Here is a 17242-nt window from a genome sequence, read left to right on the forward strand (position 1 = left end):
TAAACCATATTTTCACAGTTTTGAGTGTTTTATGAATAGATGCACAGTACCATGTCAGGTTTACAATTGTTCCTGAAAACTGGCTCTAGGTTCTGCATCCAATGCCTGTCGGCCACTGTGATGCAAGTATTTACATAAATAAGAAACTGTGTCATAGTCAATGGTCAAGACAGTTCAGCAAGAGCAGTATTTCCAACAAAGAATGATCCTCAACACGATATTTTACATATTTGTGCAAATATAAGCATTAGGACAGATATATCTGAGGCAAATTCAATTTCCAAAAACTTGTATCGCTACTCTTGTAAACTTGGGCAACAAATGACCCTCAGCAAGTTCTGCTCTCTATGGCTTTTTTGTTTGTTTTAAAATTTTAAAGCCAGAGAAAATGCACACACACTACCCAACCCCCACAAGCACGCACGCACACATGCACGTGCACACACACACGCACGCACACACACACACGCACACTCTCTCACAGAGTTCTTATTTCATTTTAGAGTATGGTACATAGTGCAACTTCACAATGTAGAGGTTTAACACACATTCACTGCGTGTTTTTCTGTGCAAGTTCTTAGTGGTCTAAATCCTAGTCGAAGGTATTCATTTGCAGAACCACATGATTCAGGAGGTTGAAGGAAAAAGAAAAGTTTCATTACATTTCTGAAACCAGCACTAGATGTGCAAAGGCAGCGGACAATCTGGCCATTGATGCAGCCAGATTAGGGTAACTTTAAAGGGAGATCCAAGCAGTTACTTAGATTGGTCTCTAGAAAAATAGGTCAGTATATGCTGTATCTTTGTCAACCGTTCTTTCAAAGACTTCATTGACAAAACCGACAGCTGGTATCGTGGATCTACAGGGAGAACTGCAAGAAGCCACCAACACCATGCGGGTCCATTAGGGGTTGCCTAAAAACAATGGACAGTTCATAGCGTTAATAAAACAAGGATTTATGTAACAACAACAGTAGCAAACTACCGAAAAACTACTATTTATTGAACACTTACTGTGTACCAGGTGCTATCTCCAATGTCCTTAACAATTATGCACAGTATAAAATGGGGGAAATTGAAGCTCAGCAATGTAATGTAAATTGTCCAAGATCTCTTGACTAACATGTGGCAGAGCCGAGATTCAAATCTAGACCTGACTCGCCATAGTCAACAAGCGCTCTTTCCTCCTATTGCACTGCCTGAAAGCAAGGCTTCTCCACCCCAGGCTACCGACACTTTGAGCCAGATAATTCTTTGTTGTGTGTGGCTGTCCTATGCACTAGAGTACATTCAGCAGCATCTCTGATCTCTATCCACCAGATGCCAGTAGCACCTTCCTACCCAGCTGTGACAGCCCAAAATGTCTCCAGATAATGCCAAATATCCTGTGGGGGCAACATGCCCCTAGTTGACAGCCACTTTCTTGAGCTATATATTTAAAGCATTAAGAAATGTTAATTGAGATTTAAAATTTCCTCAAAGTATGAGGGAACCCTTGGAAAGATAGAAGGAAAAGGCCCCAGCTTCCATTTTTGTTCAAAAAAGAAACATATCTCCAGTAAAAAGGTCCCAGTGATGTTGTAAGGGCTACTAGCTATTGAAAAAACTAGAAATTTCCATAAAACGATTTGTAAGTCACGTTCAGTGAACCTTGAACTGCTATTTTATCGGACTTAAAATATAAAGCTTCAGAATGACAAAAGGAGCTTTGGCATCAGTGCTGATCTCAGTAGGCCCCTCTAGATTCAGATTCGGTTTCTCGATCTGTGTATTGTCTGCTGTCAGCTAGGCATTGCTACCTCCTCAGCTGCATTCCAGAGACGTCAGAACCTGTCTCCCAGAATCCCCTCTGCCATAGGGTTCCAGGTTAGAGTTGGCCAATGAAAGGCACTCTTGTGGGGCGTGGAAGCTGGAAGAGAAGTCATTATCCTCTGAAGATTGTTGCAAAGTGTGGGCAGGAACTTTCCAGAGAGCTCCTGGAAACCCCTTCCTCCACTGCTGTAGACTGAGATAGTGGTGGGGACTCGCTGGGATTACTAAGAATTATAGCCACTTCCCCGCTAGTTCTTCAGAAGCACCCTGTTTGTTGGCTGTTCTCTGCTGGCAGATTCCCTGACTTCTGTAGGTGACACCCTGACCTTCACTCCACAGCTCTCCTAACCACTATATCAAGTCTACATCCTGCATTAAACCCTTCATTCCGGAAAGATGAAGAGTGGTTGCTTTTGCTTTCCTGCCCGAATCCTAACTCACACAACATCGCTATCAGAAAGCAGTGATAGAGGACAGGGTAATCAAAGGCAAAGGTGGTGAAGGTGACGGGAAAGTTATGTTGAATTTTTCTATAAGCTGTTTTGTTATTTAAAATTTCTTATTCAATGTTGTTCTTATCAAAGCCTATTTCTATAATGTTTAATCAGGTTCAAGTAATCAGTTAAAACAAATAGATGGCAACTGATAATATGCTAAACAGAATGAATACTAAATTTGGAGATGGCCTAATGTTGGTGTTTCAAGTTGAGGTGAAGGATTCACTTGGGATTCAGACAGACATAGACCAACCCTTGAAAACGGGAATGAGGCAATGTGCATTACAATGAGATCTATTATCTCTCCATCTTCACATATTTACTGACAGCCATTCCTTTGTAAAGTCTATCACCTTCTGATCAAAAACGTTTAATTCAATTCAAAATGCTTATGCCTAAAACGAAGTGCTTTAGTGAGTCTATGATCAGATTTTCCAGGAACCAGACCCTTCTTTTATGCCTCCTGCAGTTTTGCTTGCACAGAAAGTGCCAGATACACATTCATTAGACTAAGCTTAAGTGTAAACCCTAAGTACCAGCAAGATTAAAAGAGTAAGTTTCATGAGGAGTGAGGTATTAAACACGAAGAGACAAAAATGAAGTGGTAGGATCAAATGTTGGGAGATACAAAGAAAGGTGAGAAAAGATGCTTTAAATGTATAGAAAATGCTAAGTCTCGCTGCTGTCGAAGAATAAGAACAGGCAATGGGCTTGAAGGCATGGTTAGTTGTCTCACAGTCACAGTTTCTAGATAGTAACATCCGATTTTTAATTTCCTACCCCTCCTAAAAATCCTAAGGCCTTGCTCCCTCTCTGGCACTCCCTGCTACAGGCATCTCAGCTGACACCTATTTCCAGCCTCTACCTGTACAGAATGTAGTGGATACCACTGCTCTAGAACACTCATGATTCTAAACCAGGTGGGGCCGGTGCGGGGGAGGGGGTAGTAGAAAATGTAGTGCAGAAAGGACAGTGAAAAAACAAATGTAGAAGTTTGCAAATTTGGGTTTACAAAAAAGTGACTTTTGTTAGAAGAGAAAAGCCACCATACCTGAAGGTTTTCCTCCCTCTCGGGCATTGATCCAAAGTGCTGAAGAATTTGGCTTCGAAATCTGTCTCTTAAATTCTGAAACCAGCTGCAGGCTTGAGAGTAAACCAAATCATGAAGCTCTCTGAGATTCTTAATCTCATCTTCATCCTCAACCTAGAAATACAATAGTCAGTAAGACTTCTGTGTCTAATCCCCCATCCATATGCCAACCGACACAAATGGAAAAAGGTATCAGAAGAACAGGGCAATATCTGTTTCAGTGCTGACCTCCCAGAGAGTATTATTCCTATGCTATACTACATATTTCTGTCTCATATGGGGCTGACCAGACTAAAGACAGACAGCAAGGCCTGACCTATGCCTAACTTTGCTGACTTAGCAGTGCAACATTGCAGAACCCTACCGAGAGCCCCCAAGTGGGAGGAGTAAGATGGAGAGTGCGTTTTGGTTCAAAGGTCTACACTAATTTGGAATTCCTTTTGTCTTTATGGATCAATGGCTTTTGAAAGCAGTGGCACAAAAAAGTGGATGATAGTTGCTACAAAAAAGAAAAGATGAGTGGTTAGGGTATAGATGACATGACAGAAAGTAGTAACAGGAGGAGTCCACGCACAGTTACATCTTTTGCTAGGGAACTGGGTCAAAACACAAACACAAACAAAAAGCTATAACAAATAAGTTAGCATATAAAGCCAGTATGTCAGAGAGTCAGTTACACAATGATGAACTTCTGCTGGAAAGGCCCAAGGCTATGGCTACCTCTGGAACCCCTCAGTGTATTCTTTAGACTACTGGGTCACCAAACTGCAAATGTAGAATTAATTGCATCAGGCTTCCAGCCTGAGATAGAAGGGTAGTCTCAGAGAACACAGGTGGGAATATCTAAGTTTAACTCATCCATCTTATATTGATTTCTTTAATGCACACTTACATCCCACTTGCTACGTGCCAGGTCCTGCTCTGTCTCATATGCACAAACTCATCTGAAAAAATACCAGGCCTGACTCAGCCTTTCATACTTCAAGGATGACTCATATAAAAACAACAAAGGGACTCCGAAAACATTTTGAAACATAAAAATAAGACTACAGCACACCAGAGACTAAAAGGCATACTTTTTACTTTGGAAAGATTTGAAATGAAAATTAAAACTAAAGTTTAAAGAGCATCTGCTTTTTGCATAACAATGTGACTATACTTAATGCCACTGAAGTGTGCACTTAAAGATGGTTAAAATGGTATATTTTATGTATATTTTACCACAATAAAAATAAACTTTTAAAAAAGGTAGAGGAGCCACACAATTGAAGAATTGTGGTCCTGAAATGACTACACAAGATTCGGGCCGTTGCTAACATACACTGACAGGAGCAAGAAACAAAACTTATGACTTGTTCAATCTTTTTTTTTTTTTTTAAAAAGCATCTGCTCTGCACCCTCACAAAATTCAAGAAAACAAATGACAGGCTCTAGTAAACAAGGAATGATAACAATTATAAGAGTCTGTGATGACAAACGGAGCTGGCCAAAAAGCAGGCAGAGACGCTTTTAAAGTCTCTGCCTGCTTTTTGGCCAGCTCCCTTTTAAAAGCAAGCTTTTAAAGTCAAAGTACTTTACTGTGATAATTTTAACAGATTTTAAAATTTCATTAGAAGTCACAGAAAACAGAATTATTATAAGAAGAGGAAAATTTGCTATAAAAAAACAAATCTGAGAAGGTTTTCCAGAATGGACAAGAAAATCACTATATAGATGAAGACATTATGATGAGGAAAAATTACTGGACATTCCGAGGACCACAAAGAGGACTCAAGTTTATAAATAATTTATAATTATAAAAAAATTTATAAAAAAAATTTATACAAGTTTATAAATATCAAATCTGTGATACTTTTAGAATGTGATTCCATTGCCTACATGTTTATAAGTATTAATACATATAGTCATGTAATTTAGCCATATACTCAAGTGATTTTGTCATCAAATCCAATATGTGAAGACATAACTTTACATGAAACTGAAATAGGGTTATTAACTTTACAAAGGAGAACCTTTAGCAAGTGATTCCATTAATTAAGTATGCTTAAGGTTGGCACAGATTATACCAATCAACTCAAAATTTCAACTTACACAATACTTTTGGCCAACTGCACAGGGCAAAGTACCCCAATGCATTTTTATAATAAGATAGGACAGCCAACGTCAGACTAATCAGGTTTATCAGCAGAGAGCCAAATGGCATAATGCTAAAGCTCAGAGCCTGAGTCAGAGAGTTTGCTTTAATCATTTTTGTTACATTATAGGATCTTAGGCAAATTAATTAACACCTCTGAATTATACTTTCCTCATCTACTATTTCATAGAGTTGTGAAAATTCTATGAGTTAATGTTTGTGAAAATACCTAATGCCAATATCCAATAAATGTTGACTGAAATGAAGGGCCTAAACAGATCAATGAACAAGTGACGGGATAAGATCTGTTTTTATAATGCCTTTCCAAAAGAAATTGCCTTCAATTTGGTATTTATAGCATCACAAGTCATTTTTCTGGTTCCTAAACTAACTGCAGTAGGTAAACTGGGTATCGCAAACATCAAAAGGGCCACATTAACCCTATTCTAGAAAGACATCACAAAACCGCTACCCTGCTAAGATATCACCAACATGTACACTGACAGTGCTTTCTATGTCTGCCCCAGGGTCTTCACACAGCATTCAACTCTATTTTATCATTAAGGTTATCTTAGGCACAAGAACAATCTGAGTATATAAAACAATTCTTACAAGACTTGATGTGTTTACATGAAGTTTCAATCTACTAATTCCATCAGCTTCAACTACTAATACATTCAATAAAACAGGGCAGAAATGTAAACCTTTCAAAACTTAGATGGGCTGGAAGTTCAACTTAACCACTATTAAGTACCTATCATGTGTATACACACATGCACATGTGTACATATACACATACATTCTAGGGCACTGGGCTGGTTGTTAAGCCTGTAGAAATAAAGAGAATCTATGTTCTAGTCTTCCAAGTTCTCTCAGAATGTGCAACAATTGCAGAGCAAGATACGAAAAAGGTAACTTGGAGCGCATTCTCAACAGTGGTAAGGCTCTCTGATAAGAAGAACTGGTTCATGCGCCTAGAAAATAGCCTGCATGCCTGTACCAATCCCTGGAACAGGATACACTAAAGTATGCTGGCAAAGCACATTTTAAAATACCTTAACATCTTCCAGATATTCAATGTCGGCAGTGCAATATCCATCTTTCATTCCTCTTTTTAAAACCCTAAACCGCTTTCCTCCAACTGTATCAACCACAGACCTTCCATCAGGTAAGAAATGCACATTTCTAATTTGTAACATACAACCATAATCTGCAAAACTAAAAGAAAACTTTGATTAGTAACAAAGTGGAAACATAAACATGCAAGTTCTCATCCATATTGACAGGTCTAACATAAATACAAATATTTTAGTTCACAAAAAGCATACCTATTTTGTGTATCACTGACACACATGCCAAACTGTTTGGTTCCAGTCTGTATACTTCTTCGAATCATCAATCTATATCTTGGCTCAAATACATGGAGAGGGCAAGGCACAGTGGGGTAGGCCATAGTGCAAACAAATATTGGAACATTCTTGGTCAAGCTGAGGGAAAAACAGTTTAATTATTGAGTTCATACAAGAAAAATATTACCAAACACACACAAAAAATGAGTGAGGTTTATAACAGTAATGAACTAATGTAAAGCAAAAAAAGAATAAGTTCTAAATAAGGTGGTTTTTATTCTTGACAAGAACAAGAACCAGCACCCCGTTCATTAAGCTCACACTGATGAAATATTAATACTAAAAATCTGCTGTGATCCTCTTACTTATAAGAGTAAATTGAATTTTAAGACACCAGATTATCTTACAGAGCTAAGTATCTTTATGAATCAATTTATTATAAGTAATATTTTATATTAAAATCTGTTTAAATATTTATAACATATGACAATAAATATCTTTTATCCAAACACTCATAGTTACTCTTAGATAACAGTAAGAAAAAGTGAACTCCCACAACAGACAAAAAGCAAATAATTAAAAATTCTTAGGCATTATTTTCAAACGCAAGATCAGAAAACATATTCTGATGAGATAACATTTTTTCCAAGTAATTAAAATGATATAACATTTTTCATTGCCAGAGTGGTAGAAAGAAAGAGAAGGATAAAGGCAATGCCCAGTCCTGTCTGAGATATGGGAAAACTGGCAGCATGGGGGCAGTCTGAAACAGCACAGGCACACTAAAGAACATGGCTACAGACAGCAGAAACCTTATGTTGTCGGCAGGAAATGTTCATGTTCTTGGAACCAACCAGCTTATTTTCAGACATGAGTGGACAAGTGCTACATGAATGTTCACTGTAGCAATGTAGGTAGTAACCAAAATGTAGAAGCATAAAGAGGAGACTAGTAAGATCAATTATGGTACATGGGTAAAACAGAATACTATGTTTCCATTAAAAGATGATGTGTATGAACTGAATTAGAAGAAATGCTTATATCAATGAGAGGAACAGGTTTTAGATATAGATCATGAATAACATGATCCCACCTTTGTTTAAAGCCTGTTTATACATACTGCATTCAAGTTTGGAAATACATATGTCAAAATGCCAATAGTTGATTCCCTTTGGGTTGCAGATTATGGCTTTTTAAAAAATGCTCATTTGTATTTTTGAGTTTTTTTCAAAATGACCATCAATTACTTATATACACATAAGATGAAACATGTTTAAAATATGTGTTTTAAAAAACAGCCCCATTAGTAAGCAGCTGGACACCCTGACGCTTCGCTTCTCTCCAACACGCAGCTCTCTGTGTGTGACTCCCTCCTCTGTCCTTTGAGTCTACCACTCCTCTGTGGGCGGGCTGGTTGTGTCACTGTGTTTAAATTTTCAAAAGTAAAACTGCAGCTTTCTTAAATCTAGATGCTTCAGCATTGATCAGAAAGGTTCATGATTGTCACATCAGAGTATTTTGTAAATCACACAATAAAATACCAATTCTGTAAGAAGACAAATCAATATCTATTTCTATAAAGAAAAGAGTGGCAATCTTTCTTCTACGGAGGGCCCCTGGCTCACTGAAGACATCTGATGGACACATGTTGAAAAAGGAGAGTCTACAAGCACAGCTTTTGTTAGAAAGTGACATATAAAATGTTCAATTTATATTTTGAAAAGTAATGGAAACAAAAAGTTGTTAAATAAATAAAACAGCATACAAAAATTATAATTTTGCTTTTTAGTGTGTTCAATTAAAAGAGAGTAAAAGAAATAGAGTAAAGAAATTTAAAACCCGTGAATAAAATTTAAAGAGACCCAAGTGACTGGTCAGAGGGAAAGACATTTAGGGAAAAGAAAGGGAGAAAACTGGGAAAGAAAAACAGAAAAGAGACAACGAGCAATGCCTTGCCCTGCCTACCCAGCTCCATCAGCTGCTGTGTACTCTGCGGAGTGGTCTGAATTACCAAATCCCAAAGTTACCTCTGAGATCTTCACCCTCCCGACACCAACTCAGTTGTGCTCCCAGTCAGTATCTTCATTAAGTGAGGATTTGGCCCTGAACACCTCTCTTCCAATTTCAATCTCAGATCTCAAAGTTTGGAAAGCCCCTTCTGGGCCTCCACGTGACAGAAAATCCCCTGCCAATCTAGGTTACTGACCCTAGACCTTCCTCTCGCCCTACCATGACACATGAGAGCTGCCATCACCACCAATGTCACTGTCACTGGTGCCCCCTCTCTATTTCCCATTCCACTGCCTGATGGCACTGTAGGAAATTCCTCCTCCGCCTAAAATACTGCTTCAGCCCACAGAGCTGAGTCAACAACTCCCTGTAAAACATCCGGATGTTACCAAGTGAACTTTTATAAAATTCTGTCTGTTGAGGACCACAGAAACTGCCCAGTACTTCTTGACTAGACTGAGATGAACTACAGACAGGATCCAGCTTGCGGTGAGGTTTTCCCTTACTATTAAAGGGTAGTAGTTCATAATTTTTTTTTTATGAGAAGAAACTTACTGTGAGAGTTCAGCAGTTTCTTCATCATATATTTTTTTTCTCTCAGACAGTTCATCAGGCAGATACTTCACTATTAATTCTTCCAACAGCTGTGTGACACAGTACCTCCTATCTGCTAGATACTAAAAGACAATATTATTTTACATTCCAGCAGTGGTTTTCCTACAGTATAAAACAGGCAACACAGTTAACTGATATATTAAAGCCTTTATTACATATTTATACCATCAATTCTGGGTTAATTAGTGAGGGGAACATTACAATGGATGATGCTAAGCAAAAAAACCTGTCTAAGGCTTTGCTCAAGAGCATTAAAGATAGTTGGCTGCAACCTGAACCAAGTCCTGTACAGAAGAACTGCTTCCTGCTGTGACCACAGCTCCTCTATGAGCTGCAGAGGGCCCTGCCCCGCTGTCTTCCATAACAGAGGCCCTTTTCCATCTGACAGCTCATGGGCACTAAACTGTCATTTTAACTGAGATACAAAAAGGAGATAAGGAATAAATAAAATAACACATTTGCCTTATATAAGAAAAGCAAAACATCTGTTCTGTTCCCAATTTCAGACACAGTCTCTAGATAATTTTTCTTTCAGATTTTTCTTCCATTGTCACCCACTACTGAGTAGAGGAGTGGACCTCGACTCTGTCCTTGAGTGACCCAAGTGACGTTTCTTGGGACACTATCACTCAGACCTTATCAAGATACTGCTTTTCCTATACGATCCATCCACCCCAGCTCTATATAAAATCGTACATTTGCACTGCCCCCTAAATATTCTGAAAAAGTACTATCCTCGTGCATTTTTGTGTCATTCTCTATTCCAACTTATAAGTCATCTCTTTCACTCCTGCCTAGGAAAAACATGTCTATCCTTCAAGGTCTGACTCCAATTTTACCTTTTTCACAAACTCTTCCTTAGTTATTTTTTTCTCTCCCAAGAACCCATATTTTACTGTTTTCACCACATAGTAGGCATTGTAGCATGTAGTAGATGTACACAGATACATTACATCTCTGTAGTTAAAACTAAAAATTGCTTAGGGTAGGGCCAGGGACATGGTCAGGGTGTGTGCACATAACTTTGTACAAAGAAAATGCCCAATACATATTTATTTCATAAAATTAGTGAGGAAAACCTCCTGGGAAACAATCACAACATGAAGCCATCCTTGAATCTGCAGTCAGTAAAAGCAAGGGTTTTGTCATTATCCAATGAAGAACAGATGGGGAAATGCGAGGGGTTGGGAAATTGGTGGTGGTTTTCAAAGTTGAGCATGAATCAGGGCTTGTTAAAATACAGACTACTGAGTCCCACACCAGAGTCTCTGAGCATCTGGGGTAGCATCCGAGAATCTATGTTTCCAACAAGTTCTCAGGTGATAGATGCTGCTGGTCAGGGGATCATGGGGAGAGGTGGCCGTGAGCAGCTCATACATACACAGATAATAAGTGTTTATCTTAAAATTAATCAAATTAGACATTACAAAAGCAATTCCATTATCATTTTCTATTAAGTTAATGAAGATGTTTCAAAATCTAGGGAAATACAACCTCTCTTACGTTACTGATAAAAATCTGATCAATGTTAACATTTCTGGGGATGAGGCAATCCAACAATTGGTTTCAAGGGCTTTATAAATATATGGCTTTTGATCCAATAATGCACCTCCCAAAAATTTAACCTAAGGAAATAGTCAAAGATGCATAAAATCATTGATTTTAAATAATGTTGGCAAAAGCATGGTATATGAGAAAGAGAACAAGAAACCTTATATATCCAACAACAAGGAAATGTTAAATCACTGGACTATTATGCTGCTATAAAAATCATGTATCTAAAGTAGATGGAAATGGAAAAATGAGCAAAATAAAATGACAAGTAGGAAAAATGTAAAACTGAACAGCATACCAATAATTTTTTAAAGTATATGTATTTTGAATTTACAAATTATATTATGCAGGGTATCTTCAAAGTTGGAAACAGGATATTGCTAAATAGTATGTTAGTTATACTTTCAAAAAATATGCTTAATATATATTTTTCAATCTCCAGGCATTTTTTAAAGAAGGAATATCCCTAATCAAAGCAATGGATCTAATATTATGCCAAAAACCGCAATTACTTTTGCACCAACCTAACAGTTAATCTGGAAAAACAAACATCATAGTTATCCTGGGGACTATTTAAATAAAGTCTGGAAAAATAACATGTTTAGAGTACTTCATCTAAAAACATTGACATATTAGCTGAAAATGGAACTAACAAACTCTTTTAAGAATAAATTTATCTGATGTTTCCTGACTTTGAGAACATTGTAAATATGCTTTTGTTTTACATATCAGCTTGTTACATATATATGTAAGACACATCTCAAATGTAGTAACAGACATGCTATTATGACATCCGTACTGAGTTGTTTTCTATATAGGAAACACTGTATATATATTCATAATGGTTTTATGAGTTTTTCAATTCATATTTGGAAGATACTTTTCTTTAAGCAATCCTGTCAATCATCAGAATCACTTTCCCCAATCAATGCTACAAACTGCAACTGCCTCTCAGAATCACGGGCTGTAGCCTGACCGTAGGTGATCTGCAGTCACTCGAGCATGATTAAGAGGGTGCTCTCTTCTCATCAGTTAGAGAAGACACCCGCTGAGATCTAGCTACTTTCCTATCACAGGTTATTAGCACTAATCACTGACTCTACAAGAAGGGGTATAGGAAGCTGTACCTCCCTCTCTTCTTTCCAGTCTACCACTTTTCTAGAGCTGCGCTGTCCAATGTCGTAGCCATTAGTCACATGTGCCTACTTAAATTTAAGTTAATAAAATGTAAATATAGTTCCTCAGTCGCACGAACCACATTTAAAAGCTTAATAGGCAAACGTGGCTAATGGCTAATATATCAGACAGCAAAGATATGGAACATTTCCATCAATGCAGAAAATTCTATTAAGCGAAGTTGTTCTAGATGTTAAGGAAGCTGAAACGGTCCTCAAATCTGGTTTATTATTGAGGGTTGGAGGCATGGCAATAGGGTTTCCCCAATATAGTCATCACCAAAATTGAACTTATCCCTGACCAGATAACTAACCATACCCACTTTTGTTTAAAAAAAAAAAAATTAAGTACAAGGGGTTTGGTCTTCAGCATCTGTCTTCTTTCCCCCCATCCTCTTCAACCTCATTTTTCTCCAACATTAGCATATGGGTAATAAAACATTATCCTTGTTAGTCACTCAGCATACAGAATGTAATTTTGAACATGATCATCACTATTTCTATGGCTGAACAGAAATTAAACCATGCTGCCAAACTTAAGACTAACAAACAGATACATATACAAATATTTACCTCCTTTAAGCTTTCTTTGCAAAGAGGACAATATGGTGCATGATCTAAACAACGCTCAAGACAATTCTTACAGAATGAATGTCCGCAAGGGGTTGTTACTGGCTCAAAAAACAACCTGAAATCAACCAAAATACATGTTAGTTTTCACATTAAACTATCCACTGGAAAAGCTTGTACTACTATAGAACCATAACACTAATCTCTATTTAAAGGAGGAAGAAGGAGGGCCCGGCAGGCAGGAGAGGAGGGAAGGGGCAATGATAAGTGTAACCATACCCTCCAGAATGTTGTAAAAGTTCTCCATCAACAGAGGCTCCTGCCAAGGGCCTAGAGCTGTCCTGACTAACGCAACAGCCCCTGGACACTATGGCTACTAAGCACTTGAAATGTGGCTAGTACAAGCTGATATGTGCAGTGAATGTAAAATACATACCAGATTTCAAAGACTCTCTGCAAAATAAATAATGTAAAATACATCATTAAAAATTATGTTAGCTTTTGTATAGCCTTTAGATTCCCATTTTAATATCAACTTAAAAATGATTCCTTAATAGGTTTATAAGAGCCTTATGATTTAAAACTCATAAAAAGATGATATAATAAATAATGCAGGTGAATCCTAAAGAAATGTTAGGCCTAATACTAAATGTATTATTCAAACACTGCAGAAAAACTAGTTTTACTTATTTTTTGAAACACGATAGTTTTGAATTTGCTAGAAATAGATTTAGAGGTACTTTAGGAACTGTTTAGTATAATCCCCTCACTTCACAAATGAAGAAACCAAGGCTCAGAATTAAGACTTGCTCAGGAATATAACTGCTACCAGCCTAATGTGACCAGCACTAGGCCTCCTGACCCCGTATGAATCTTTTGATCCTACACAATTCATGTAAATGAGAAATGTTACTTCAAAACATTTAGTCTTCTAGAATTATAGCATTCTGAATAATGGAAATCCTTATCCTTATGTTACTTTAAAAAGATTTTATAGTTAATATACATTAATAAGATAGGATCATATAGATAAAATACATAATTAGAATTCATACCCAAATTTAAAACCATGGAGAGAGGTAAGTTTCGATAATAATATCTATAACTTTCTTAGTACTTTACAATTTCCCAGATTCCTTTTATACTGAAGCCATGTGATTCTCACAACAATGAGATGTAGGCTATGCAAAGCTTGACCCCACTTTCTAAATTAGGAAACCTGAGGTTCAGAGATTCAGTTATTTGCCCAAGGCATGAAAGGTAAACCCAGGACTAAAATTCATGTCTTTTGATTTTTATTCCAGCATTCTGTTACTTTACATTGTCTATTATTACCTTTATCTACACTGTATTTTATTTACACTAACATGAAATATTCATCTTCTATAAAGTTTTATATGCTTACCTCATGCAGAGAGAACACTCGAAATCTGAGACATCGATTAATTCCTCTGGAATATCACCATAAGCTAAGGAAAACATACAGACTTCATTGGGAGTTTCTATTAAAACAAAGACATGGGGTTTTCTTCTTTAGGAAAAACTTTAAAGACTATTCTGACTAAATAAATTTATTTTATATAAGTGTAGAGCAAAATGTTTACCTCCTTGTTTTTTAAGCTTATTTCTTCCATCTTCATTTACAATCACATCCTGTTCTAAAAGAGACAACTTTCTTTTCAGCAGAACACCTTTTTCTTGAACAGACAGAACAGGTTCTGAGGACACTCTTTTTAAACAGTCCTCTCTGGCAGGCGTTTCTGTTGAATTTATAGACTGTGCTGACTGAGCACGGTTTAAGCTTCCTTTGACGGGCTCTGAAGTGACCTCTGGTATTTCTTCACTCTACAAAAATACAATAAACAAAGGTAACCGTATTTCTTTACTATCTTTTATTCCTCTCACCAAGAATCAAACTGAAATGAAATTTCAATGCCTTATAATGCTCATTTTAATGTTCATTTAATAGCACTAACTTGATTCCAACACTGTGACAAGTAAATGATTTTTGCCAGCACAGTTGGCCCTCCGTATCCATAGGCTCTGCATCCGTGGGTTCATCCAACTGGGGATAGAAAATATTCTAAAAAAAAGCCTGAACATATATAGACTTTTTTCTTGTCATTATTCCCTAGACAATACAGTATAATAACTATTTACATAGCATTTACATTGTATTAGGTATCATAAGTAACCTAGAGATGATTTAAATATACAGGAGGATGTGCATAAGTTATATGCAAATACTGTGCCATTTTATTAATGTATCAGGGACTTCAGCATCCTTGGATTTTCATATCTGTGAGAGGTCCTGGAACCAATCTCCCACAGATACAGGGTATGACTGTACTTACACAGCCCTAGAAATCAAGCTGACTTACATTATAATGAGGTTTAAAAGTAGTTATGCTATAACACAGCTGTTCCTACCCTGAGGAAACATAAAGGCAATGTTCTATACGTATTTTTAAATACCTAAAAGTTTCCTGACATTCACGTGACCTAAAATTGTGATTCATTAGCAAATATTTTACATAAAAGATTTTAGTGTAAAATAAAGGCTATAGAAAAAAATTCTACTAAGATAACTAATCAGGTTAAAAGTACTTAAGTAGGTGCTAGTACTTGAAACTAGGAAAGTGAAGATCGTAGCTTGTAAAGAAATAGATACGCTAAATTCATGATAACCTCGTCTCACCCCATACCTGCTTTGGGCTAGGTTCACTGGGAGACTGAGACTCTTCCATCACTGAAGGAAAATCAAAAGGTCTGTTTTTAGTACATGGTAATGAACTCCAGGAAGATCCCTTCAGGCCTTCTTTTAGGTTTTCAGGTAATAATAAATCACATAAAATCTGTAAGAGAAATATTAAAGGTAAATATAAAATATTTGGTTAAGGATAATTTCATATAAATTTACCTAATTAAGAATATTTAGAAAGTTTATAGCAGACATTATGTTTAATGAGCAGGAGAGGAACAAGGTAAGCAACACTGTAAGTTCAAAAGTCTTGCAAAACTAGGTGTGCCTCATGGGGTCAAATCACCCGCAAAGAAACTATTCAAAACTTTGAAAGGAAGGCATGGGAGTAGTTAAGACTCAGGATAAAGGCCGATCTTTTAACACAAGGAATATAAAAAGATTTTAAAAGAAATATTAAATATTTATCTCTGAATCTTAGTGAGCCCTATCCTATCAAAATAGTTCATGGTTTACCTCAATGTATATTTATGAGGTTGGCCTTGGGGCACTTATGTAAACTAAACTTGGACTTCTAACTATAAAACTACAAAATTCCTTGTATACACTCAATTTAATCTCTCACTGAACAACTAACCTGTGTGGGCAGTTACTGCTGCCCAATACTTGGTTAGGAGCACCCCATGGCAGCTTCCCTAAAATAGCTAGGAAATAAACTGGGAGACAGCTGGAGAATCAGATTTCTGGGTGCTTATCTCAGGAATACGCCTAAAACTCCAACAGAAACAGGCTAAGATAGGGGAATAACGTGGCTAGAATAAAATGAAAGGGATTGTGATATTTTTGGTTGTCAAACAATCTGTATTTATAAATACAGCACATATTAAAGTCTAAAGTGGAGGTTCGGTTTTTCAGCTGTTATCTTTCAAATATACAAAAATCAGAATAAATCACAAATCATTCATGGAAATATAAACAATGTGGATAAAAGCATGTATCTTTGGTAGGTGCTCAAATACTCCATTTAATAAGCAAACATTTAAAAATCTGTATATACACATTTATATTTCCTCTGTTTTAAAAAATGTATTAAACACACATCCACCCTAGAACCCAGCAATTCCACTCCTAAGTTTTTGCCAAAGAGATGTAAAAACATATGTCCACAAAATGACTTGTACAAGAATACTCATAGCAGCTTAATTTATATCAGGAAAAAATACTGGAAACAATCCAAATGAAAATCACTACTAACTGAAAACCACAAATTCCATTATGTTCATATAATGGAATACTTAGACAACAACAAAAAAATGACTTGATGTATCTAAAAAATATTATGTTCAGCAAAAAAAAAAAACAAAAAAAACCCAGACACACAAGAGTAAATACTGTATGATTCTCCATTCCAATGAAGTTCTAGAATAAGCAACACTACTCTACAGTGACAAATCTGAACAGTAGTTGCCTCTAGGAGCAGGGGATGGAGGATTTACTGGAAAGGAGATGAAGGTACTTTCTAAGGTGATGGAACTATTCTCTGTTTTGACTGGGATGCTGTTACACAGATATATACATTTTTCAAAATTCACTGAAGTGTAAAATCCACGCATTTTATTATATGTAAATTATACCACAACTTAGAAAACGTACATTGGAGAAAAACAAAATATTCTAAAGCATTATTTGTTTTGCATCCACCTGATCCTATTAACCAGCAAACAAATAGTTACAG

At 36.7% G+C, this 17242-nt stretch overlaps 1 protein-coding gene across 2 annotated transcripts in view; it reads right to left on the reverse strand.

The window, feature by feature from the left end:
• Positions 1-443: 443 nt before the first annotated feature.
• Positions 444-17242, reverse strand: part of LONRF1 (LON peptidase N-terminal domain and ring finger 1) — a 32960-nt gene continuing 16161 nt past the window's right edge. Inside the window, exons 4-12 of one of the 2 annotated variants that reach the window (XM_025395278.1) lie at positions 15512-15661; positions 14411-14651; positions 14212-14308; positions 12810-12924; positions 9448-9569; positions 6862-7020; positions 6589-6751; positions 3361-3513; positions 444-915 (exon numbers count right to left, since the gene is read on the reverse strand). In XM_025395278.1, coding sequence (XP_025251063.1) covers positions 757-915; positions 3361-3513; positions 6589-6751; positions 6862-7020; positions 9448-9569; positions 12810-12924; positions 14212-14308; positions 14411-14651; positions 15512-15661 — 1359 coding nt within the window. In that variant the 3' untranslated portion in view covers positions 444-756. The remainder of the gene's footprint in view (positions 916-3360; positions 3514-6588; positions 6752-6861; positions 7021-9447; positions 9570-12809; positions 12925-14211; positions 14309-14410; positions 14652-15511; positions 15662-17242) is intronic. The other variant, XM_025395279.1, reaches the window with a different exon arrangement.

Source organism: Theropithecus gelada, chromosome 8 (assembly GCF_003255815.1).
Source record: "Theropithecus gelada isolate Dixy chromosome 8, Tgel_1.0, whole genome shotgun sequence".
NCBI lineage: Eukaryota > Metazoa > Chordata > Mammalia > Primates > Cercopithecidae > Theropithecus > Theropithecus gelada.